Raw genomic sequence first — 26,294 nt, forward strand, 5'->3', positions numbered from 1 at the left:
GACGTTCATGTTAAAAATTCTTTTCTTATACAACATAATTTGAATTTTCATTTAAAAAACACATGTAAAGTTGATAAACATTATCATCTAAGACACAGAGCCAGCAGTGGTTGCACGTGCAATCAGCTGGTTATTTAATGACAGATCGTGTTTCGTGTCAGTGAAACCTTCCGTGTTAATGTTAGCTAAACAATAGATGATAACTACAAAAAATGGATCTACAATGTGCTGTTATGAGGTACGATTGGGGTCAGTTAGGAAGTAGAAGCCTTGTTGCACAGCTAGCTGTCAAAAATGATCCCCTTTTTGAAATTGAAGAGTCCTGCCCATATGCTGAGTGGTGGATGGGAACTCATCACAATGGCCCTTCTGTGCTAAAAGTTCATAACAAATTGTTGAAAGAATACATTCAAGACGATCCAACTTGCCTTGGCAATTCACTATCCACGTTTGGACCTGACCTTCCATTTCTTTTAAAAGTACTTTCTGTAAGAAAGGCTCTATCAATTCAAGTGCATCCAAATAAGGTAATGTGTTTTATAAAAGTGTTTAGTTATAGAATCTTTTAGACTAAAGATTTTTAAATGGTAAAATATTTGGGTAAATCTGCAGAATAGCCCATATGATTCCACTCTTTTTATAAACCAATAATTTTTTTTAATGAACTGACATTTTACTACCAAAATTTCATTTGCATTTCGAGTTTTTAAATTTTTAATTTTGTTGCTTTTCCGCAATAGTGTTAATGGGTGTTGTTAGTGGAAAGTATTTAAGCAAAAATGTTTTCACTGGCCTACCATAAATATGTATATATATTTTAAATAATGGTCCTTAAAAATTACATTATTATTACGTTATTTTAATTTTATGATTAAAATAATGTTAATATTAGTCTTCAAGTATGATTCCAATTTTATAAATGTAGCAGCAGCATAAAGTTTAAACACAAAATCTATAATACAAATGACGGCTTGCATTAGAATGACTTTAATAAAGAAAATTGGTTCTGTTTAAAATTAACGCTAATATGTATTGCTATTTATTTTATACAATTGTTGACAGGAGGATGCACAGACTTTGCATCTGAAGTATCCAAAAATGTACACAGATAGTAATCACAAACCAGAATTAGCAGTTGCATTAACCAAATTTGAAGCATTATGTGGTTTCCGACAATTGGAAGAAATTGCAGATTTTTTAAAAAGTGTGTGATATAACTTTTTTGCATTGTGGTATTTTACAACCGCTTAAAATATTAGTCTATTACTTTTTGTGAAACACATTTTCTATGAACCAACAATTAACCCTGGTCATTAAATGGAAAGGAAGGGATCCTGGGTTTAAATTCTGCTGCTGGCACTTTCTTCCCATGGGCTTTTTACAGCTTCTGTCCGGTGATGGACAGTGTCATGTGGAGTGAAAATAGCTCCGGGCGCCAATAACTTATGATGTTGACGTGCTTTGAATAATTAAAAAGAAATATTAAAGTGGATAAAGTTGTTACAGCCATTGCACTTATTTTTTTATAAACTAAAAAATCAAATAGAATATGCATATGAACTGGTTGTTAAGATTATCCCCGCATGTAATAATCCTTTCTAAAGTTATTAGTGATCACTGTAATAACCTATGAACTATTGGTCGCAACGAACAATGCGCTTTACGAATATTTCGCTAATTTGAGATTTAAAAAGAACAAGCTCGGGCTTGAAAACTGTCAATGGTATGGAAGTTCGTTACTCAAAGAAGAAAATTTAAAAACTTAGATACTGTGATTTACCATCGTCTTGGTCAAAATATCACATTTGTTCTTGTTTGTAAAATGTAAAAGGACAAAAAAGTACACAAAATAATTAGTACGGGTCTATAACATTATGAATGCATTTCTATCTGTTCATTAACGTGATTTTTATTAATTACAGGCATTCCAGAATTATGTAATTTAATAAATGCTGAATACAGTCAGAATTTCATCAGACAACCTTCAATTAAATTGTTAGAACTTTGTTTTTCATCTTACATTACTGCTGCTCCTGTTGAATGTAAGAAAAGTGCAGCAAAATTAATTCAAAGATGGGAACAATCAGGTAGGCTGAACGAAAATAAATCGTGGAATAGATTTTCTATTGGAATAGAGTGTGTATTAATCATTATTATTTAGATTTTAAATTAAGGGAGATGCAAATGGAGCATCTTTTTCTCCGGTTAAACAAACAATTTCCTGAAGATATTGGTCTATTTGCCATTTACTTTTTAAATCATATAACCCTTTCTCCTGGAGAAGCACTTTTCCTAGAAGCTGGTCTACCTCATGCTTATCTTCATGGAAGTAAGGATTTTACTTCATATTAGTGACTGATAAGTAACATAATATAACTTTACAAACATAACTTTTATTGTAGATTGCGTAGAAGTGATGGCCCGAAGTGACAATGTGGTAAGGGCGGGGCTTACACCCAAAGTTAGAGATGTGGCAACGTTAATTAAAATTATAAAGTATAATCCAACATCAATAGAAAACCTAAAGTTTTATGCTACTTATTTTGATAAATTTATCAGTATTTATAAACCGCCAGTTAATGACTTTGCTTTGGCACGAATTTGTGTTAGTATTTTTAAGTTCTTTTATAATTGTCAGACTTATCTTTTTGTAGAAATTAATTTACAATTCTTTCGACAGCTCCCCAGAGAGCAGATGTACACCTTACCAATGTTGAAGACTGCTTCATTATTGTTTGTTCTTAGTGGAACTGCAGAAAATGAATATTTTGATATTGAAACAGGCATGGTATTATTTTTACCAAGTGAATTCATTATTACATTGACTGTTACATCAGATGTTTTGGAAATGTATCAGGCCCATGCGAATGTTTAAAATTAAATATATTTCCTAAATAAAGTTTATTTTGTCTGTAGTTTTGTTTCTTCGATAAAGTTGTATATAATATTTGCTCTGAAATTATAAACATTACTCTCTTTTATAAAGACTAATTACTTTAACAGAATAATTAATTGATAATAACGAAAGTTTATAAAAGTTGATACCTGCCACCAGTACAAATGTTAATTATGTTTGTGAAGAAGGTTGGACATGCTTCACCATGAAACAGTCTTGTGTTGAGTAGAAATGCATTAGTTATAATAAAAGTTAATTCCTGATATGGTAAATTGGGTAAATTATATTTATATTTTAATTGACGCCCCATTATCTGTAAGAAATAATCAGGGTTACCTTTATTAATTAGAACTATTATTATTTTAAGATTACTTTTTAAAGATTTAACTCCAGGTGAAATTTATTTAATATTTGTTCTTCATGTAACAGCCTGAGAGCGTGAAAGAAAATTGTAACCACAGAATGGACAGTCTGAATTTGCGAATATCCGAATAAATTTATTCGAGTAAAAAAATTATTAAATTTGGTTTTTAGACTCGAAATAGTTGCACCTTTACAGGGGAAAATGTACAATGCCAATGCTACCTACCTTAAAGACACATAAACTAAAAGAAAATAATTGCTGACGAACAGGTTTACTTCTCTACTTTAATCTAAGCAAGATTTGTAGAACGTTTTCGTGTCAGTTTCTCGAACCTGACCAGATTCTTTAAGATGAACTAAAAATGACGTGTGCATAGATCGGCTCTTCTTAATTTTGAGATGGGAACAAACGAAGGGTAGAAGTGCTTCTATAAAGTACCATTAAACATGTGTACCTATCATAGAATTTGTGATTTTGATGAAGAAGACTGTTCGGCAATGGCCCGAGAAAGTCTTCACAACAAAAACTTTTATTATTGGTCTCCATGATTTAGGTTCCGTTGGTGCCCTTTATGAAGAGCTTCTTGGAAGTTGAACAAGTTGTGTACGCTAGAATGTAAAAACTAGAAAGATGAAAGGCACCAATTGTAACTGAAGCTTGAGACCAATAAAATAAGTTTCCACAATAAAGACTTTCAGCGGGCATTGCCAAAATTTTTTTCTCTTTTAATTGAAGACCTGACAATTATGTCAGTTTCAAATGATTCCATGAAACCTCTATAAATATTAAGGTAGCAACACAATATGATCAAGATTTTGCGAATAATGAACGAATTAATACAGTTACTTATGAACATTGCTAAACTTTATTGAACCACATCCAACGACCCGAATCTACCGACAAAAAGCTGGTTCATATCCATCGCTAATGAAAATGAAAAATGAAAAAAAAGCTCTGTAAAGAGATAGTCCCTCTCCATAAGACTTGGCGTTTTAAAATTGCCTCACAGATATTTCAATAGTAATATTAGTTAATGATTACCTTTAATAATACTGCTACTAAGGAAGACAATAAAGTAAAATTTGGTAGTATGCAATAAGAAATTCCAGCTAAAAATCCGCCAGTCAAGCCAAAAAGTTCACAATCTTTTCCTGTTTTTCTGCATAAGTAACAGGTGGTTGCCTACATACAAAAAAAATAAAAAAAAAAATAAGTAAATATTTATTCTATTATACGTTAAAAACGATATTATTTTCCATACCCTATAAATACCAATGTACGTTACAACAAATGAACATAGTTTTAAATTCTTTAGCATAAATATTTTTCTGAGTAGTTCTTCAGGAGCGTAAATGAATTTTATATTATACCATATTACCTTAAAGATAGTTAGTGCTAAACCAAATGAACAATATTTCAACGATTCCTGAAAAAAAATATAGTGTTTTATTAATATTAATTAAATAATTATAACGGTATACCTAGTTGAAAAGTTAACAAATTATTTCTACCTTTATCCCGTGCAAGAAACATGAGTTATGCTTACAAGTGTGTTTTTGCTGTGAAGCATTTTCATCAATTGGCAAGTAAAACCTGAAAAAAATTAAAAAAAAACGAAAATTAAGACATTTTGTAATTACAATAGAAAACTCATAATAAAAATATCTTGAAAAGAGGGTTTTGTTTTCTATGATACTTCTTTGAGTTATTCAGGCACCTCTCCTGTGTAATATACACACCCTACTAAACTAATTGAAATCAGTCAAGAGACTACTAGAGTGATAGTCTCCAGCATAAATCTTAAAATTGTAGGTGTAAATACTAAACTCACCACATTTCTTTTTGCCCACCTTTCATCAGTGATTTTTGGTTTTTTACCTCATACATGAGAAGAGCATTACATAACATGAATAAAGTTGTTTCAAAGTATATATTTCTACTTATTATCTTCGAGATGTAAATTCGCCTAAATATTGCTTCTACAAACTGATCCAATTTTATTAAATTAAGTCAAAAGTGAATTAATGCTGTAATTAACAGTAAAAGACTGTTTATACCATTGAAGCAAATGATGAAGTAATTAATTTTTTTCTGAGCGGGTTTTCCAGAAAAATTGCTGTACCGCACACAATTGGCAGTAAATAAGCAACGACATAATAAGAAAACTGCCCAAAATGTTTTCTATAAATAAGAAAAATGTCAGTTTTTTTTCATATTTAGATATTACAGAATTATTGGTATTTTTTTTTTTTTTTTTTTAATCTTACCGGAAAAAGCAGTTTCCTGAAGTGAATAAAATCATGTAAGCAAACGCTGTAGTTACAGATATTGCGAATTTTTTTGTGATTGGTATTACATCTTTTTTAGTCAATTGCTTCAATTGCGGTGTATAATGTAACTGAAAAGCAATTTTACTTTTATGTAATTTCATGAAGTTCTAATATCAGATTCCAGAGCGTTACAAATTCAATGTTTGGTTTTAATGCCACATTGGGACCCATTAATAAGTTTTAGGAGTAAATCAGCCAATCAGAAGGGCCACTTTATCAAATGAATTTTTAAGTTTTTCAGAAAAAACTACAAATAAAAAAATCATCAAATATTTATTATACTCATAAAGGCTTTTTCAATTTTTCTGCAATTTTGTACAAGACCCCAAAGGATTTCATTTGATCATGGATATGGCAAATCTTAAAGGAGATTATAATTACTATTATTTGAACCTTTATTCAAATAAAAATGATTTTAGTGGGAATGGTACAGTTGAGTCAACCTGCTTCCTTCACCGTAGCATTTAGAAAGAGAATGTGTATTCTATTCTGTTCTACTTCCTCCACTCTAAAGATATCTAAATGGGTTGCATAGTAATGCAATCTTTTGGGTTTTTATGATCTTATGGTACTAACAGTATTCAGACAGCCACATTTTATATGATTCAGAACTATAATTTCCAAATATAAAAAAACTGAGTGACATCCTAAATATTTATCAAAAAATTTAAAGAGAAAATGGTTGAGAAAAGGTGGGATTGATGGGAAAATAGAAGTTGCAAATTACAAGTTTTCACCAGGACCCTAAGCAGCACATAATGAGGTATTTTCTCTTAAACTTTGTAGTTTGAAAGAAAAAATAGTTTTAAAGAAATTATACGATACCAAATATAATGCTCCAAAAAATATTGAGGATCCTTGCAAAGTTGATTTACTGGTTATAAGATTTCCAATTAAACAGTTTTGGTGCCATGGATGGATTATTTTACAATTGTAACTTTGAACTTGTAGAAAGTCCTGTTTACTCAAAACCGCCATTAATTTTATGCTAAAAATAAGAATATATTTTAAATACAAATTTCACGTTTCTTATCGTTTAACATAATACAACGAATCCTACATAATATTAACGAAAATATACTCAGATACGTTTTGTTTTTATGTACATAACTTTGTTAAAGCAACTTTTCCAATTTATGAAGTTTTTTTTTAAAATAAAAAAGACGTACGACGTTAACTCAGAAACAAATAGAAAATGTTTTAGATTTCTTGCGGATGTCATCAATATTAATGGTAATAGGAAGGTCAATGAATAAATAATACATTTATGAGAGTGTTAAATAGAAGAGAGAATGATTTATTATTCATGAAATTCAATCATTTAACTGGTATTTTTTCGACTTCATTTTTTTTTTTTAAATAACAATATAGTCATATTAAAATTTAAATAAAAATAAAGCATTCACAATTTTTGACAGTCTTGACTGCAAAAAAAGTACCCCAGGCAACATCTCACTTGCACATTAGAAATAAATAATCTCTTTTACGAGAAACGGGGCTTTATTTCCATATATCTTTCTTTATTAATATATTTGGCAGTTTTTCTTGTATTCCTATCTATCTTAGTAAATTTGAAGTTCATAAGTTAAGTTCAAACATTGTTAATAATGTCAGTTCTAATACAATTTGCATTTCATTAAATTGGTTATAAGTTAGTGAATATCAACAGTTATTATTAGCAATTAAAAAATTGTTATATAATATTTAATCGCCTTACAACAGTTTTCAGTAAACAGCCAGTTCTTTATATTGTACACTTGTAGCATTTAGTGCTCAGATTATTCTGTAATTTCAGACATTTCAGTAGTGCAGGTCAAATAGTAAGGACAGGGCGAAATGTATTATTGTAAGGTTTAGGGTTCTTGATTAGTTTGCCACTATCAAGGACTTCACATAGAAAATTTGAATTTTATGTTCAATTCATTCATGTGCATTTGCTGTCAGAGGAGAAAAAATCTAATTTTTATTACTTAATTTAGAAATTATGTTGATCTATGTTAGGATTGTTCATCTGCTTGATAGATTCGTTAGGCTTATGGTAAATCTCAATATGGTCTTTGTACTAGCTACAGAATACACAAAAAAAAGGCAGACTTACAGGAAAGGAATTATGTAAGAAGATATTATTAAAGGTGTGATCTACTATACAAGCAAACTATTAGATTGGGTCGGTCGCGAATAATATGTTTAGATTGTGGGAAAGGAACACAGTTTGGTGCGTCAGAAATGTACGCTAAACTGTTAATTGCAATCCACGCATTAATTTTTACCAATGCTAATATGAAATTCATTAAAATTGTATATTAATAAAAAGCATTTTTCTTAAAGAAGTTCGATGAACAAATAGTTTCATTTACTTAAAAGTAATGATACAAATTAAATATTAATGACTTTTTTTATAACAGACTTTACTAATTCACAATGATAAAACCCAAGACAAATTTTATAGCTAAAATTATCAATTTATTTTTAAAACTTACAAAAAAATATTTTTTGGCGAATAAATTATTGAAACAATAACAACTTAATAGGAAATTGGCTTAATTTAGATTACTTTATTTAACAAAATCAATGTGATGCAATTTTGGTAAATAATAAGCAAAGTCGTAAGTATACACAACTAATTAAATATTTATACTTAAAAATTAATTATGATTTTTAATAAAAAAATAAATGAAGCTAGAAAAATGATTTTAATCAACTTCTTCAACAGTAGGACCTCCCTTGGATTGGCTGCCTCCTCCTTGATGTAGTTTTGTCATTATTGGTGAACACACTGCTTGCAATTCTTTTAATTTGTCATCAAATTCCTCCTTTTCCGCCAGGCTATTTGAGTCTAGCCATTGTAAGGTCGATGAACATTTATCTAACACACTTTTCTTCTCATTATCAGTTAACTTTCCTGTAGCTGCATCTTCAACAGCCTGCAAAATTACCGCTACTGATTAAATAATGTAATAATAATTGTAAATTGAAATTGTAACATTCAGTAGTGAGTAGAAGCATCACATTTCATCACGCTGGATGAAAAAAATCTAATCTAATCAATTATACTCCAATTTGAGAAGGACATTTCTAAGCGGAAGCTCTTAGGTTCGTAACCAGCTGATGGCCTTTAATTTTTCTCTCCCTAGGAGTTTCAACGTCTGGTAATGGACAGTGTTGTCTAAATGAGAGAAGTCAATGAATTGAAAAAATAAACTCAGATGGAGACGTGTTAAATAAACAACAATAATAACCCCCAAAGAAAACCTAAATTGAACTTGTTTAATGATATTTTTATGCAATAAATCCACTAGCTGCTGACTCTATTTGAAGTGTAATGAGAAATGTTTGAGGCTAGAATAGCAGCAAAGAATTCAAGAACCCTGAAGAGCCATTCTGTCCATTTCTCTAAAATTTTAGTATTGGTGTGTTTAATATCTACATTCTTCAGTTTGAAAATGAATCTATCAAATAATCAAAAGAACTCTAAATAAGATAAATTCTAACATTTAAAGTCATGATACTTTTTCCATACCTGCTTAACTGAAAAGCAATAAGATTCCAATTGGTTTCTGGATGAAACACGCTCCCTTTGCTTTTCATCTTCATTCCTGTATTTTTCCGCATCGGCTAACATTTTTTCTATTTCATCCTTTGATAATCTACCTTTATCATTAGAAATTGTTATTCGTTCAGATTTTCCAGTACTACTATCTTTTGCTGAAACGTTGAGAATACCATTTGCATCCAAATCGAAAGTTACCTATAAAAAATTCAATTTGAAGTTAAAGTTATTTCTAAAAGAAGTTAAAGTTAGTTATAATTACCAGAAGTTTTTTACGTAAGAAAAGTCTTGCTTGATACAATTGTATATTACTTTTTAAAATACCTCTATTTTAGGCACACCCCTTGGAGCTGGTGGGATTCCTGATAAGTTAAACGTTCCAAGTAGATTGTTGTCCTTAGTCATAGCTCTTTCGCCTTCAAATACCTACGGAATGTTAGTTATATTTGAATCATTTGAATAAATTAGATTTTAATCACGTTGTACACGTATGTAGACATTATAATAAAAACGTATTTCGGCATAAAATTAGCATACTTAAATCCTATTACACTTACTAAAAACATTTTGTAATTTTAAAATTTTACCACGCATATTATTCATTTATTGTTCATAAATTATGTTATCTATAAATAATTTAATAAATAATAATCTATATAAATAATTTTCACGAAGAAACAATCTTACCTGAATTGTAACAGCCGGTTGATTATCAGCATATGTTGTAAAAGTTTGCTGTTGTTTACAAGGAATCCTAGAGTTTCTTTCAACAATTTTTGTCATTACACCTCCAGCGGTTTCAATTCCAAGAGAAAGTGGTGCAACATCCACCAATAGTACATCCTGTATCTGCGAGGATGTATCACCGCTGAGAATGGCAGCTTGTACTGCAGCACCATAAGCGACAGCTTCATCAGGATTTATTGACAAGTTTAGTGCTTTACCGCAGAAGAAGTCCTGACAGAAAAAAATATCTTATAACTTTTTTTTTTAATTTGAACACATTGGTTAAATATGAATAACGTAAATGCTCATTATGGAGTAGCTACTTAATTCACTGCTACTACCACCGCATTAGAGAAGACATTTTGCAGGAAACCTATATGCAGGAAATTGTTATTACGTATGTAGCATCGAGCGCAGAGGAGTTTAGTAAAAGAGACTGCTTGATGTGGAATCATCACGAAGATAGTCAAAAAAGAACTCGGGTAGAGTAAAACCCAAAAAATGGAAGGCTTCCTTGGAAGATGGAAAATGTATGTAGTGTTCAGTCTAAATGCCAACTACATTGCGAAAATTCTAATCAATGACTTGAGTGCAATAAAAAAAAAGATTTTCTTTTCTATTTAGAAATAACTTAGCAAGTAAAATGTTACCTGCAACATTTTCTGAATTTTAGGAATCCTTGTCGATCCACCTACAAGTACTACATCATTAATTTTTCCTTTGTCCATTTTTGCATCGGCAAGAGCTCTTTCAACTGGTTGCAGTGTTGATCTAAATCATAACAAACTTCTATTATAAAAAATGAAAATGTTTATTTACATGTAAATATTTTCTAACTAAGCGAACGTTCTTAGCAACAAGTACAGAACCCATTTTACCTAAAAAGATCCATACAAAGTTCTTCAAATCTGGCTCTAGTTATCTTTGAATAGAAATCAACACCCTCATGCAACGCATCTATTTCCAAAGAAGCTTCAGTGCTGGATGAAAGAGTTCTCTTTGCTCGTTCACATGCAGTTCTCAATCGCCTTACTGCACGTGCGTTTCCTTTTAAATCTTTTTTAAACTTCCTCTGGAATTCATCACAAAAATGGTTCACCAATCGATTATCAAAATCTTCACCACCCAAATGGGTATCACCGGCTGTTGATTTCACTTCAAATAATGAACCTTCATCAATGGACAGTACCGACACATCAAAAGTACCTCCACCTAGATCAAATATCAATACATTTTTTTCTCCTTTCAAGTTTTTATCAAGACCATAAGCCAATGCGGCTGCGGTAGGTTCGTTTATTATACGAAGAACATTAAGTCCAGCAATAGCTCCAGCATCTTTAGTAGCTTGTCGTTGAGAATCATTAAAGTAAGCTGGTACTGTAACCACTGCATCGGCCACTTTTCCACCTAAATATGTTTCTGCTATTTCTCGCATCTTTGTCAGAACCATAGAACTTATCTGAAATAGGAACAATTTATTTACCAATTTTATGGGTAAACAAAAATTACTTATAAAATTTTCGATGAATTTATTATAGTTTGATAGAATATTCTGAAGAGATAAGATTATTAGAAATGTCCATTCCGTTATTTCAGTCAGCTACAATAAAGAATGAAACACTAAGTGAACTAAAATTTTGTTTATACCGGCTTTAAAATTAAATAAATTATGAGATGAAGGATGTCGGCAAGTATCCTTAAGAAAAAAAAAAAAAAAATTGACTGATGTTCAACGTTTCGGGTATCATTGGCTCTCCTTAATCTGGAGCTTCCAAAAATAAAGACTCTCTCTGGCCATGCTTGCAATTTTAGGCCTAAGAAATTAAAATAAATTATTTCCTTGATTTAGAAATTTACCTCTTCTGGTGCAAACTTTTTCACTTCTCCTTTATATTCAACTTGAATCTTGGGTTTTCCAGCGTCTGAAACTACAGTGAATGGCCAGTGCTTCATATCTGCTTGAATTTTAGGATCATCAAAACGGCGACCAATAAGTCTTTTAGCATCAAACACTGTGTTCTTCGGATTCATTGCTACCTATAAACAAAGAACTGTTTTGATTTAAGTGTTATTGTAAAATTATCAAGCAAGTTTTCTTAGAATTCAATGTGAATCGAATGAAGTTGAACTTTTAGCGCAATTCTAGAAATGAAATTATAAAACGAAATAATTCTAAAAATAGGATTCCAACAATTTAACATTAGATGAGCAAATTCTAGATATATTTGGTAGATTGGCTTAATAGAAGTCCTTGACAAATTGAAATCGTCAGCGCAAAATGAGGCAGTGCGAATCAATGACTTTTTGAAAATATATATCCTGAAAAACTTCATGTAGTTATTCATAAAATAACGGAGCACAATGAAGGTGCACTTTAGACAGAGAATCACATGGAAGTTCCATAAGTGCTCCTAAAAAAAATTACGTTAAAGACTGAAATGCTTGAGAAATGTAGTCAGTTAGGAGCTGAATTCAGCTTTGTATCATTGTAAACAGTTTTTAGCAATTTATAAACTTTAACTAATTTTTTGTTTTTCACAATAAAAAAGAAAATAAATTGGTATCGAATACTGAAGAAATGTTTCAAATTATGGCACTCCTCCAATTTAAATTCAAAATTAAATTAAAAAAAATATTCCTCTGAAAAAGTAAAACGTGATGTAAAGGGGTGTGGGTGTAAATATTTGACAAAGCCATAAACTTTATTATAAGTGTAGGCTCATACTCGTAACAGTTCTAAAAAAAGGATTTCCTCCTTAAATATAATCTATGAACAAAATGGATCGCGAAAAATCCGTTTATATTTTAATGTTAAACATCTGGAGAACCATTATAAAAACAAATTGTTTTACCACTTTTAAAAATCACAGTCCATTTATGGTATAGCAAGGTAAAATAGTTGTGTTCAAATCGTTTTATGTTTATAGAACCAAATATGGCTAAGTGTCACACAAAGGTTATCAGTCATGAATCAACAAGCTGTAGTATAGATGTTACGGTAAAATACAACTATCATTCAATTATTTTTTAAATATTTGTAAATCTATCTCATTTTTTTCGTTTTATAAATTGATCACCAAAACAAGTTTTAAGGTCCTGCGAACACGAACCTCGAACATTGGGTATGCATATTTTCAAAACGACAATTCACAGATGGCTCAAAGATTGTATACCTTTTTGTTTATACTATTATCACTTTTGTTATCAAGATTTCGATTGAAGTTCGTCAACCAGAGAATTTTCTAGTTTAAGTAAATTGTCTACCCGATGTGAACCTAACCAAAGATTTTTTGGAATAACATAAGTTAGTCCAGCTTTGAGAAAATTAATAAATTAGCGTAGGAATATTGAATAAACGGTTAAGTATAGCACAAATCTGAATATTCTTAGTGATCTCTTCACTTTTCCGAAATAGCATGCTATGATGGATGTTACCATTAATAGAACAACTACAATTATGGCGGAAAAAGAAAATGGTAAATGAGTTTCACACCAATCGTATACATAATTAGGGTATTGCGTTGATTCATATATGTACATCTACACAAAATCGTCCCTCAAAATATCTCTTAATTATCAATTATCTTTTTTTGTTATAAACCTTCAAAAAAAGCACAATCTATATTATCCTTCCTTTCAAGGAAAGCAATTACATATAAAAAAAAAAATTAAAAAATAAGTAAAAGAAAGATTTTTAAGCACACCACTTTGGCCTTTCAAAATAGACAATATTTTTTATGATTATGAATTACGTAAATTTTTTTTAAGTTAGAAATCAACTTAATTGATAACTTAAAAACAAAAAATATTTGAATGTGGAGACGTACTCTGCCAGCACCTTATTAGACACTGATTCCAAACCAGGAGTCTATTTTTAGACATCACGCCCACTTTGCTTTTCTGTGTCTTGTAACTTTTTTTTCTTTTATTTATTCTGTTCATTTTTTAAAAAACATAGTTAAAAAAGATTTTAACTAAAATTAGTAACGCTGGCACAACCAGAGGGGCTTAGGCTCAACCTACTAACCAGAATTTGTTATAATAGCATAACGGGTTCTGAAGTATTCTCCTAGAATTTGTCTTTTGATTTTATTGCCGTTTTTTGTCCAAGAAAAAAATTCTTGAAGTTACTTTCCCGTAAATTATTAAAAAAAAAAATGGAATAATAATAATTCAAGCTAGTCAGAAATTAGGGGTATAGAGACGAGGTAAATTTGAACTGGAGGTAGAGTGGTGATTAGAAGAACGATTTAAGTCCACCCGAAGCATAGAAGAGAATTAAGGATGGTGCCAGCTTGTCAGCAAATATCTTCCCTCTGTCGACTGGATTCGATGGCTAAAAGGCTGAAGAGGGGCACCAGTATCCCTCAGCTCCTTACTACTTCCCAGTAGAAGCCGTAAAGGACGTAGCGAGGAGGGAGGAGGTGTCATCCCAGCTCGAGAGGTTTTACCAAGTTAGGAAAAAAAAAAAAAAAAATACAAGCGATGATTCTCATAATGAAAGAACACAAATAAGATACAATTTGATTTATATCCTCTCTATTTTGCAATTGAGGAAAAATTATTCGAACGGAAAAAGATAACCATTACTTATAACCATTTAATAATTAGCATTTAATCTTTGAATTTGAATTAGTTTGGAAAATTAACAAAGCCTTAAGTGGCCATCTACATTATTGCTCTCTTCTACATCCTCTGTCTTTCCTCATAATTTATCCACAGAAGAAGTATCTTTCTCTTAACACCAATCGCAATTCCATAGTGCCTGCAATTCTTCATTTTTGGCAGGTTTCTTTCGTAACCAACAACACTGTTTATTACCGGCCAATGAACTGTAAGAAACTGGAAGAGAAAATCTAAGGGCTAGCTGAGGAATCAAATCCGTAATCTCCGCTTTGGAATCCAGTATTTGCAAACTACTAAGTTAATGCCTTCCCTAATTCCGTACACTGCTGAGGAATTATGTGTATGTTATGTGATAATACTTTATTAATAATTAATGACCACAGAATTCTGTGCAAATTGAGATACTTATTCGGTGAGAATAATTTGAGAGTTTTTGTTTAATTTTTTATTTCTTAGATACAAATTTGTCAATCACAGTGGTACAAATCGAATAAGTCAATTCCACTATTGTATTATATCATTTTGCCTATAATATATTTAAACATTACTAATAATATAATTTGTAACTATTAGATTGACATAAGGACAAAGGATCCTGTCTTATAAAACTGCCATTTAAAGAGATTGACATGTGTACTAAGACATGATACAGTACAATTCCATATAAAGAGAACTATGCCAAGGCCATATGTTCAACATTTATTTGAATGGATTCAGCTATGCATTTATCCTCTGATCAAAGTAAATAAATTTTAACATTAAAATAATCTTTATCTTACTTTCGAATCAGATAGTAAAAGTAGGAGCTTATGTATGAAAATAATAAAATCTCTGAAAAAAAATATATCAGGGTTGTTCACCTTAAAAAGGTTTAAATAATAAAAATTTAATAAATGATCATTACTGTTTTGTTTTTAGCAGTGAATTTCTCTCGGCTGGATTTCCTGGGTAACTGGTAAATGAAAACAATATTAGCTGTCATTTTGGCCGCATTATATTTGCAATCCCTAATATAGATGGTGAAGAGAATCAAGGCAATTTAAGGAAAAACATACACCAACCACAGAATCATTAATTAATATTTAAATTTTGCTACAAAATGATCCAGGTAAATTTGATAATCCCACATAAGTGGTTGCGAGTATTTATGATTAGTTGCATATTAAGTGGAATAAATAAAATCAGGGCTTTCGTTTCCGTCAAACCATAATAAAAGCATCATAGAAATTGTACGTCTGACAATAGATTTTTATTAAACTTCCTTGTTGATGCCAAAATGGATTATCAAGTATGAGGCTACCTTTGAGATTTTGCCACTAACTAACAAAATAAGGAAACATAAATAATCACACAATAAGATGTTGATAAACCTACCTATTTACTGACAAGACTTTTGCGAATTCGTAACATGACAGAACGTAATTTTACAACAGAATGAAAAATGTAAATAGCAATGATATGAAAATCAGACGAAAAAAAACTTAGAATTAGATCCTGTTTTTATATTTCAACTATATATTTTAAATCTGAAGGTTAAGTGGTTAAAATCTTTATTTTAAAACCTTAAAAGGAAATCATTGACTGCGTGCTAAATTTTGCATCAAGTATTAATACGAAATAAAGGCTACATAATAAATGGTGTGATCAGTGAAGGGGGTTAATTATAGATCGTGAAATAATTAATTGCTTCAATGCACAAATGTTTAATAGATCTGATAGGTTATTTGATAAATTGTTATTAACTCCACCTCGACACTAATCATATATTAGTACAAGATGAAGTAATTACTAATTAATCTGAGCGCATCTCCTTGAGGCAGCATCAATTTCAACACAAAGGTGTGAATCACGAGCTCGATGAAGAATCTACAATCTCGTTGCAATTTATAGTTGCAGAAAACCGAAATAGCAGTACGCAGAAACTGGTGGACTTCCAGGTTATCTCCTCCGAATTTTGATTGCTACAGCTTATACACTATACATATTAAGAAAATAAATAAAAATAGAATGGAGGAAAGGGATTAATTCTGTTTTATTAAAATGAGATAATTTTTTATTAAGAAAAAGAAAATTTTATGAGAAATTATTTATTAAGTATTTATTCTTCGTTCTTGTCGACGCATTATTTTTTAAAGATGTTTCGATTATTGTCCCATATTCAGCCCAAAATTAAAATATTTAATAAATAAAACCAATTAATTAAAATTTTTCTTACTTTTAAACCAATTTTATCCAGTAAATTATTTCCAGCTGAAAATATTTGAGAGAGATCGAAAAGCCGGCGCGTTTGCTTGGTTATCATTCACAGTACCAAATATTGTAGTTTGCTTGTTGCAACTAAAAGGAACCTTAGCTTGCTATCATGAACACTGTTAGAGATATGAATTACAAATCCTTTGATGAAGTGGGTGACAATGGTTTTGCCAAATATGCGCACATATTTACGCTTAAAAAAAATAAACAGTAGGCAAGCGTATATCATCGATCTCACAGTGCGTTTCGAATCCAACGACGCAAAGTAGATACGAGATAATAAAGTTAAAGAAAAGCGTAGCATTTATGCTTAATATATTAACTATAAAAGAAATACAGTGAACAATTTTCCTAGCGCGATATTTAGGTGCATGGTAGCATGGTTTGAGGCTCACAGCATGATTTCTACGAAGTCTATTGATTTTGATTTTGACGAGATCGGACATAGCTGTAGTACAAAATAACGAGGAGATCAGTACATACAGCCTTCCTGGCCACAACTAGAAATCCAATTTCTGGATTTACTAAAAATTGTAAACATACAACGAAGATTTTTTTGTTTATATATATATTTGTATGGTGAACAGTGTACTTTGCATTATATACATCTAACATAGTGTAATTAATCAACTTCTTGCTCGGTAGTCGACAAATTGTTAGATCTAGTGGAATTGTAACACAATGGCATATTAAAAGCAACACATAGTGGATTTTGTATCCAAAGTTATAGCATGTGAGGTTTTCTGCCCCCTTTTGATTTTTTTGTTCTATTTAAAGCTCTTCAACTTCGAAATTGGCTTCAGGACAAAGCTCTCTTGTTATAAACAACGCCGTCCATCACCGGATAATTCACTTTAGTGACTTCTAGAAAAAGTCCTTTTCAGGGGCAAAAGAATTTAATACGTAATTGACAAATTTTCTAATTACCATAAAAAAAAAGTGATAAGAGATTTATTGGTAATATATTATGATCAATATATTCTGGATATTTTATTTAGTTTAAATCACTTTAACAATTCAACTGGAAAAATATTACAATGACAGATAAAAATAATCAGCACTCTATAAATAAAGAGACTTACATCTAAAGGAAGTTTTAAATAAATATGATGATTCACTAGAAATATTTATAAGAGAGTCACTTATGTATAAATAGAAGTAAAGGAAACACATACACAAACCTTACACTAAGTATATACACATGTTATAATTGAATTTGAAACCTATTAACCGTATTTATGATAAAATTTATTTGCTTTTATTTTAGTGGTTAGGAACAGAAGGGAAGTTATTGATATAACTACAGTCTGTAAGGCGAGGAGACGGAGGGTGCTGAGAGATCTAATTTTGTCAGATCTCCGATGTATGTGTAAAGTCTAAAGCTCAGTTGAGTTCCTGGAGGAATTTTAGGAGAACAAACTGAGTTGGATTAGATAGTAGAAAATACGTAGGGAGATGTGGTACTCATCCCGGGATGTGATTGTAATTTGTTCAGTGGAGGGTTAAATGAGACATTGGAATATTATTAAGTCAGATTATCCTCAAACGAGGAGAGATGTTGGATAGAAATGACTCGTACAGCGATTAGTTCCAAAAGTCAAAAATAATGAATGAAGACTGAAGAGACTAGCGCACAGAAGTGGCTCATTTGAGGTTTGAAACAGCTGTAAGAAAGTTGAAACAAAATTTTAAGAAGGGAATCAGATGCAGAAAAAGGCACGCTAGGTAGAACTTTGGTAAAGGAATAGAGTAGTAATCAGAAGCTTCTGAAGTACGGAAAGATGGTCGTATGAATTGTATGAATTAAGGGGAAGTTGTTGCTGATGCTGTTGTTGTAAAACGACATTTTACACCTTTTTCTTCAATCATCTACCCAGATGTACACTTAATGAGACTGGTGTTCAGCAGGTATATATGGAGAATTCCCAGGTGCACACAACAAAGTAGTCAAATTGTACAGAGATTTGTTGCTTGAAATGGGCCCCGGAAGCTTAAATCTTATGACGGATTGTACTAAGCACTGTTTAAAGAAAGCTGAGAATTCATCAAGAAGTTTTAGGATTAGAATTAATGTGATAGCTAAAGATTGGAAGTAAGAGATAATGCTATCAATCTAAGCCAGGTAAAATTTGTGGGAACTGTTTCGTTACACTTCTATCTAAATATTCCCCTTCGGAACTATGTAATCCATCAGCTAAATAACATCTAAAAATATGAAAAGACTGCTTGGAATGTAAAATTCCAAGTTGAATAATATCATCTGAAACATTTTAGCTTCCCTACGAAAATGATTTTAAGTGGATTCTGGATTCTGAAAAATCTTCGAAGTTTTGTGAGTGCTTGTTGTTTACAACAGAAGTAATTTTATTCTAAAAAATGTTTTATTCTTAATCTACTGCGCAAAATTTTATATAATAACTCATCAACTGCAAGATGAATCAGAATTAAAAGAAAGTCACAAAGAATACAAACATTGCTAACACCTCAATTTGATTGATATTGTGACCCATCTCAAGCCAATGTATGTCAGTTTACAAAAAATTAAACATCTGAACTGTCTAGAGAGAGAAGAGCATTAAGTAACTAAAAATAAAAAAGTAATTTTTTTTAAATTAATGATAGCTACTATTTATTTTTAACTGAAGAGAGTAAAGTGACCTAGTTTGTATTATATAAATGAAACAGAGCTCCTTAAATTTAAAATCTGAATTTTACATTCATAAGTGTGTTAAGTCAAGTAAAATTTATGTTATAAGTAAGTAACAGTAAATAATTCCAATTTTATAACATCTTCATTCAATTCAATTTATACAGCTGCAAGATGTTGCCCAACTTTTCATTTTTAGAGAAGAAAAATAATATTTTTTTTAAGATGTATATTTATTTTCTACACTATTATTGAACAAAATCTATTTTATTATAACCCAATTTCTTATTACCTCAAATGAAAATCTAAAAACACTAATTGCAGAAAAAAACTTCTTAGCTACAGATAACCTTATAAACTGTTATGTATTTGATAAACGATCGCTGAAAACTGGACCAAGAATTTAGATTTGTCGCTAAAAACAATAATGTGTAAATTAGTCGCTAAGGAATATATCTTTTAATCCAAAGCCAGGCAGATAAATTATTGAACTACCGCCCAAATAAAAACTCTGGTCCTTCCCAAGGATTTCTTGCAAATTTTAAACCCTTCTTAAAAGTGGATGGAATTTTTAGTTTAGTTTAGACTTCTAATAATAAAGTTCCTCTGAATAGAAATTTTATTGAACTTTTGTTATCCTTAATCTTACAGTTTAAATCGCAAAAAGTGAAGAACCTCTCTAAGTGGAAGTCTAATTTAGTCACCACCAATTATCTTAAAAAAACTTTTAAATCAAATTTACACAAAATTTGTTTTCTAATATAGAAAAAGGCTCAGATTTTATGAATACAAATTTTAAAAAACGGAAATCGTTGTTCAAACCCAGAAAATAAAAGTAATTTAGCATTAAGGGCGAGTTTTGTTTATGTTTTTTTATCGCAGCTGGAATTGTTTTCTTTAAATATTCATACGAAGATCTTACTTTTTTAGACGGCTTGTCATCCTAGTCTGGTAAGGATCGTTATACTATTGCTAAAATAGTGTATAGTGTCCGGTACTTGGAGCTTATTTGAAAATTGCCAATATTAATTTAAGGAAGGTTCTAATACAATGGATTTTGAGAGTTTCACTAGAGCAACAAAGATTCACCGAAATGGATAAAACCACTAATTTAGAGAAAAGCGTTGCAGTTTCGAGAAAATTCTTTAAATTATTTTTACTTAAAGGCCTTTAAAATACGATTTCCTGTGAACTACTTTACCTAATGAATATTGAAAATATAAATATGTCAGTATTTAAAAACTACACTTAATTGGGACTAAATATAGAAGAAAGAGAATTTTATATTAGTTATTTTGTAACGTGCTTCTTTTGGACAAAAAATGTTTTTACTTTCTTTAATTTGTTTGTAAGAGAAGATATTGCTACCTGAAGATTTGTGTTTTCTGTGAAAATATCCTTTAGAAGAACCTCTGAGGTAAAAAAAAAGAAGGTCTTTTTGCTAATTTGTCTGTATTTATCACAAGCACAACTAAAAATAAAAAATCAAGTATAAACCTGATAATTCGAATCAAACCAAATTCAAGAAAGAAAAGCTAAAACTCTATAATGGAACTTGTGGGTACCGATTGGGAAATCTGTTTCAATCTTTTGAGTTTGTGATTTCAAGGGTCGAATCTTCCTTATTTTTCCAATACGATTATCCACTCAGCAGAAAGAAAACACAGAAATTTGTATTCATCAAAAATAATCTCGAAGAAAATATAAATATAAATACTAAATGTTTTGGCTAAATTTCATTATTTGGTTTTAATTGAATTGAAGCTTACAAAAAATACAACAGGCATGGCAAGTATCGTTGAGGTTTTACTTTAAGCCGTATCAAGAAAAGAATGAACTTCGATTCTTCTGTAAGTAAAGTAGTACAAAGGACTGAGACCTCAAACCGATTATTTTATTTTACTTTTTTGTATAATTGAAGAATCAAAGGCGAAAACGCTGAAGCAAAGCCGGAAATGCAATATTTTGATAATAAGAAGGCAGATAAATGGCGGTTTCCTGGCCACGTTATCTATGAATTGCGGAAGAAAGGTTTGAAGAAAAGAGATAGATTTGGTTTTGAAAGATGATTGAGGAGAAAGGTAGCTCACTCTTGAAAAGTTATGGCCAGAAGAGGACGCAATCACCATGAGGATTAGGTAACAACTGGCAATTGATTTGCCATGAATGGGCTAGATTCCATTGGAGTATGTACATCTATGATCATAAAATATTTTTATAATTTGAAATTCTAACAAAAAATTATTTGCTATTTGTGAAATGAATTTCGAGTTTACTATAAAGTTGGACAATTGTCTTAAATTGTTGGATTTTTAATTATTCCTAAAAAGAAATGAAACTTTTACTTCCATAAATAGAAAATAGTTATCATTTACAACATACACAAATTTATATATTTTCAAATTTAACACCATACAACAAGCACAATCATTAACCAAGCCTATGATTAAATAGAAACAACAAACTAATTAATTGAACAAGTTACATATTTTACCTGATTTTTGGCCGCATCGCCAATTAGTCGTTCAGTATCGTTAAATGCCACATAACTAGGTGTAGTTCTGTTACCCTGATCGTTCGCTATAATCTCAACTTTACCATGCTGCCATACACCAACACAAGAATAGGTTGTTCCTAAATCAATACCGACAGCTGGAGTTTTTCCCATTTTCTTCTTCTTTAAGTTCTTTCGAGCAGTTTAAACGACAAAAAATGTGCGTACTAGTTAGCGCTTTCAATGTTAAAATAAGACTGCGCTTGAAATGTAGTAACTGGTGAGTAGGTAATAGACCTTCTTCTCCCCACTCTTCAGAATAAATTCTTTTACCAAGTTAAGCCCTGTCTGTAACAAGAATAACATACTACAATTAAAGTTTTTGTAAATTAACAAAAAATAAACGAAACATTAAAATGAGCTCTTTTGCCTAAAACAGCAGAACGGCTGAACCGCAGAATTATATAAATTGAATTAAACTTCTTGCTCTTCAATAGTAATCATTTAAGCAGAAATTACCATAATATTGATATTTGAAAATGTTTTACGATAAAATGAATTTTTCCTCTAAAATGATTAAGAAAAGTTATCAATTCTGTAATTTGATAAAAGTTAATTTCCCAAATCTTTGTCGGATTTACTACAATTTCTAATCAACTGGATTAAGAACATTAGTTTCAACTCATTGCAAATATTTACTCTCTCATTTTCTGAGTATCACTAGGATAAACTCTAAAAAGATAGAAAATGCCCAGCATAACATTTTCTACCTTCTAACTTTATAGTACGGAAAATTATAATTTAAAAACTCTTTATTCAAAAAATGAGTAACTATGCATGAATGCACTATTTCTTTTAGCATTCGATTTATTTTTAACTCAGTGGAAGTTAACTAAAATTCAAAAACTGTATGGTGATTTAGGCTTGAAAATATGAGTATATTTTTAGTCATTACTCACAAAGTGAGAACCTAAAAGCTAAAGACAAATGGTAATTTATTACGATGGTATTTTTTTTTGATAATTTTTTGAGGGTTTTAAGTATAATAAATTAAAAATGGTTGTCCCAGGATTACCCAAGAAGGACAAGATAAAATAAATGTTCATTAAATTAGAACATTTCAGTTCAATAATGTAAAATTCATGAATATTTTAACATAGAAAGATTGATTATCATATTACCTTGAGTTTTCATGTGTAAATCCATTTATTTTATTTCCTAAAAGTCTTCTGTGTAGTTTTTAACTGCAATCAGTGGTAAACAAATTTTTAGTATAAATGAATATGATCATCATTATTACTGGTACTATAGCCCTCTGGTTTTGGCATCCTCGATGTTTTTCCGCCAGTCCACTTAATTCATTGCGACAGCCATACATACAATATAATCTAATACACTGTAGAAAAATGGAATGTACCACTGAAAATTGTTCTACTTCTATTTCTAGAAAATTCTATTCTATTTTTATTTCTAGTTCTGTACTTAAGGCGCGTAATTTTTAGGTGACATGTTCTAGGGTCGGTCTGTCAGTAATGAAGTAAATTTAAGAAAAACTACATCGACCTGACAGATCTATTGTTGCTAGTTGTTATCTAATTATGTACTTTCTTAAAATTCAACAATATGGGTGAGCAGTATTAAGCTTAGTTGAAGCTATTACTGTATAGTAGTAGCATACAACATACAGAACTGCTAGATATACAAGCCTGGAATTCTTCACGTATATATAAATAAACATATAGTTGTTAGGAACGAAAATCCAAGTTTCTAAAGAGATGGTAATTATATTCCAGTAGTGAGTGATTACACAAAGAAAACTACAAATATTTCTGCCACTTTTCTATACATACAGGGTGATCCATTTAAAACGCACCAATCGCAAATAACTTTTTTGGAAAGCGGAATTTCGAAAAAACCCACGGAGTAAACTATATGTTTTTTTGGTCTAGTTTTCAAATTTTTCACCCCCGATGCTGTACCTTTATTTTTGGCGGAGTTACGGCCAAAAACCCAATTAAGGTTTCATAAGGACCACTGGTTTTGACAATGATTATGAAGACTAAATAAAAAATTGTGAAAAATGACGTTGACCCTGTCTCGATATCCCTAATATTAGTTGAGATATTTAAGATCAAAGTTACAATTTTATCTTATTCATCATCAGTTTTCAGTATTAACTTTCTACCAGAAATATAAGTTTTGGGAGGTCCTCTGGCTGACTTCGTGGGTTTTTTCGAAATTCCGCTTTCCTAAAAAGTTATTTGCGATTGGTGCGTTTTAAATGGACCACCCTGTATATTCCCGAAAACTATAAAAAATATAGTCCAAAATAAATTATATAACTTTTTAAAGAAGTTGTGCTTAAACAAAAACAATTAATTCGATCTGGTAGCTTGCTACGGTTAATAAATACAACAGTTGAAGTTAAATTCTATTTTAAAATTAAAATTTCAAAACGCCATTAATTTGTATTAGTCATAGTAAGTTAATACGTCATATTTTAAATGCACTTTTTTTTCACAGCAAATTAAGAAATTAGTTCGTTACAGAGGTAACGATCTTAAATGATTCAGATGGAACATTTTGAGAAGAAACAATTTCTTTATCTTGTTCCTTGTATCATGCACTACTTTTTTGCTAATAACTGATTTTAGTACGAACCTCAACGTCACAATAACTCCGAGAAACTAAATGTGCCTAAATTTTGTTAGTTTTTGTTATTTCAGCAGAAACTTAAATTTTATTATTGATACATAAATCCATGTAAAGGCAACCTAAGATATGCTTTTTACTGCAACATTATACTATAAAGTTTTGAAGCTTACTTTTCTACTCAATGTAAATGCAGATGTCTATTTTAGCGAAACTGTTCGCTCTGTATTATAGAGATTATTTGACAAAGAACTACGTGCCGTCCTTTCTCTAATTGTTCCAAGTCAGTTCTTGTATTTGATATTCGCAAAAATGAAGGAACTTGTCTGCCCAACCTAATATCAATATCCAGCTCTGATGATCTTGTGAATAAAATTCTGGCGAAATGGCTATAATTTCGCTAAATTTACCCGTATGCACGCACTTTTTTTTTGGATTCCTGACCGGTTTAGAACTTATCATCTTTATCAGAGTTGATTAATCACTTTTATGTACAGAATTGAACACCATCTTCATTTCCATTTCACACTACACTTGTAGTGTTAATAGCTAGTCAATAGGTAGTAAGCGCAAATAACATGTAGTGTTTAAGAAATGTGGTTATACTGATCCATTTTTAATGTTGTTTCTAAACGTTCTGTTTATTTCGGTTACCTTAAAAATTGGCCGAACAAAATTACAGTTTATTTATGCAAACATAGTTTAGATATTGTAAGCGATAATAAGAATAGCTTTTAAGAATACTGGATGTTCTTAACATAATTTTGTAACTTTCATGTCCCTTGTTGGGATTCGCTGGACTAGAGTAAATACTCTAATGAAATAGTCTATTAAAGTGAATAACTTTTTTAAAGTAGGTTTCTTCTCAATTATTTTTATAAGACGTGTTAGCAAAATTTTTATTATTTCACTAACATTTTTTTCATTTTCAACATCCAGATCGAATTATTATTTATCATTTAAAGTACAAGTTAAAAGTATTCTTTTGAGTGAACGAAAAATAATTTGAATGCCTACCTTTCCGCTATATTATTTTTTTTTTGAGCAACTATTCAATGCAAAATGAAATACTGTAACAGTCACGATATCGAACTCATGGTTAACAGGAGGTGAAGGTTAAGAACGAAATAAACTGCAAACTAAATCAGGCAATAGCCCAGAGACTTAGTAAAGTATTACTTTAGTAAAAGCTGGAGATAGAATTAAATGTTGAGCTAACGAGTAAAAGCCGATGATTACCGACGACAAGCGAATAACTTAAATTTATTTAAACGTAGGAAAATTTTAAAATTAATAGAAATCAAATTTTGCAATTAATGCGAAAAATGTGAGAACCTGTTGATGAAATTATTTATTTTCTATTGTGTGTGTTGTACATCGGCTGCTCCGGTTACTAGCGCTCTATAATCAATTTCATGATCGATCACTTTTTGAAGTATTTATTGTAATCATGTATAATTTGCTAATTAATTAAGTAGGAGAAAATAGCTTCTTATCTATGTGATTTCTGTAGAATATGCGTTCAGCAATAGCGGAATGCAGCGCGAAAATTAATTGTCCGACCACAAAGAAAATTTGCCCATCCCTGCTTAAAAGTATTACTTTAATTTGTTCTTTGATATTTAAACCAGATCACATGGCCGGAAACGCAGATTTCCTAAAACTATAGCTTTAAAGTAATCAAGGATGTTTTGGGGAAAACTCTCTTCCGATGAAATACCTATTTCCTTAAAATTCTGGAGTTTAAAATTGTGTT

The 26,294-nt window shown here is 30.6% G+C and overlaps 3 protein-coding genes across 7 annotated transcripts; 1 reads left to right on the top strand and 2 right to left on the bottom strand.

Moving 5' to 3' along the window:
- Nucleotides 1-105: 105 nt before the first annotated feature.
- Nucleotides 106-2,915, top strand: Mpi (mannose phosphate isomerase). Its single transcript, XM_074137056.1, has 6 exons — nt 106-527; nt 1,063-1,204; nt 1,923-2,087; nt 2,162-2,329; nt 2,403-2,605; nt 2,681-2,915. Exons 1-6 carry the CDS (start codon nt 213-215, stop codon nt 2,873-2,875), a joined length of 1,188 nt encoding a protein of 395 aa, XP_073993157.1. The 5' UTR covers nt 106-212; the 3' UTR covers nt 2,876-2,915.
- On the bottom strand, nt 2,883-6,781 carry LOC141458714 (transmembrane protein 135-like). Of its 2 annotated transcripts, XM_074137059.1 has the most exons (10): nt 6,651-6,781; nt 6,416-6,578; nt 5,528-5,658; nt 5,318-5,441; nt 5,092-5,246; nt 4,772-4,853; nt 4,522-4,686; nt 4,302-4,442; nt 3,046-3,209; nt 2,883-2,953 (listed from the first exon to the last, which is right to left on the bottom strand). In XM_074137059.1, exons 2-10 carry the CDS (start codon nt 6,566-6,568, stop codon nt 2,902-2,904), a joined length of 1,167 nt encoding a protein of 388 aa, XP_073993160.1. In that variant the 5' UTR covers nt 6,569-6,578; nt 6,651-6,781; the 3' UTR covers nt 2,883-2,901. The 2 variants fall into 2 exon arrangements, with proteins under 2 accessions (XP_073993160.1, XP_073993159.1); XM_074137058.1 differs by having other exon boundaries at nt 6,416-6,765.
- Nucleotides 6,782-6,864: 83 nt separating this feature from the next.
- On the bottom strand, nt 6,865-25,713 carry LOC141458710 (heat shock 70 kDa protein cognate 2-like). Of its 4 annotated transcripts, none has more exons than XM_074137049.1 (10): nt 25,556-25,713; nt 23,068-23,282; nt 21,887-22,234; nt 11,724-11,903; nt 10,745-11,325; nt 10,517-10,637; nt 9,828-10,097; nt 9,465-9,566; nt 9,111-9,338; nt 6,865-8,514 (listed from the first exon to the last, which is right to left on the bottom strand). In XM_074137049.1, the coding sequence occupies exons 3-10, from the start codon at nt 22,058-22,060 to the stop codon at nt 8,284-8,286; spliced, it is 1,887 nt and encodes a 628-aa protein (XP_073993150.1). In that variant the 5' UTR covers nt 22,061-22,234; nt 23,068-23,282; nt 25,556-25,713; the 3' UTR covers nt 6,865-8,283. The 4 variants fall into 4 exon arrangements, with proteins under 4 accessions (XP_073993150.1, XP_073993151.1, XP_073993154.1 ...); XM_074137050.1 differs by having other exon boundaries at nt 23,068-23,130; nt 25,556-25,706; XM_074137053.1 differs by lacking the exons at nt 21,887-22,234; nt 23,068-23,282; nt 25,556-25,713 and adding an exon at nt 13,040-13,320.
- Nucleotides 25,714-26,294: the final 581 nt, after the last annotated feature.

Source organism: Rhodnius prolixus, unplaced genomic scaffold (genome assembly GCF_049639745.1).
Source record: "Rhodnius prolixus isolate KJV_2025 unplaced genomic scaffold, Rpr scaffold_5, whole genome shotgun sequence".
NCBI lineage: Eukaryota > Metazoa > Arthropoda > Insecta > Hemiptera > Reduviidae > Rhodnius > Rhodnius prolixus.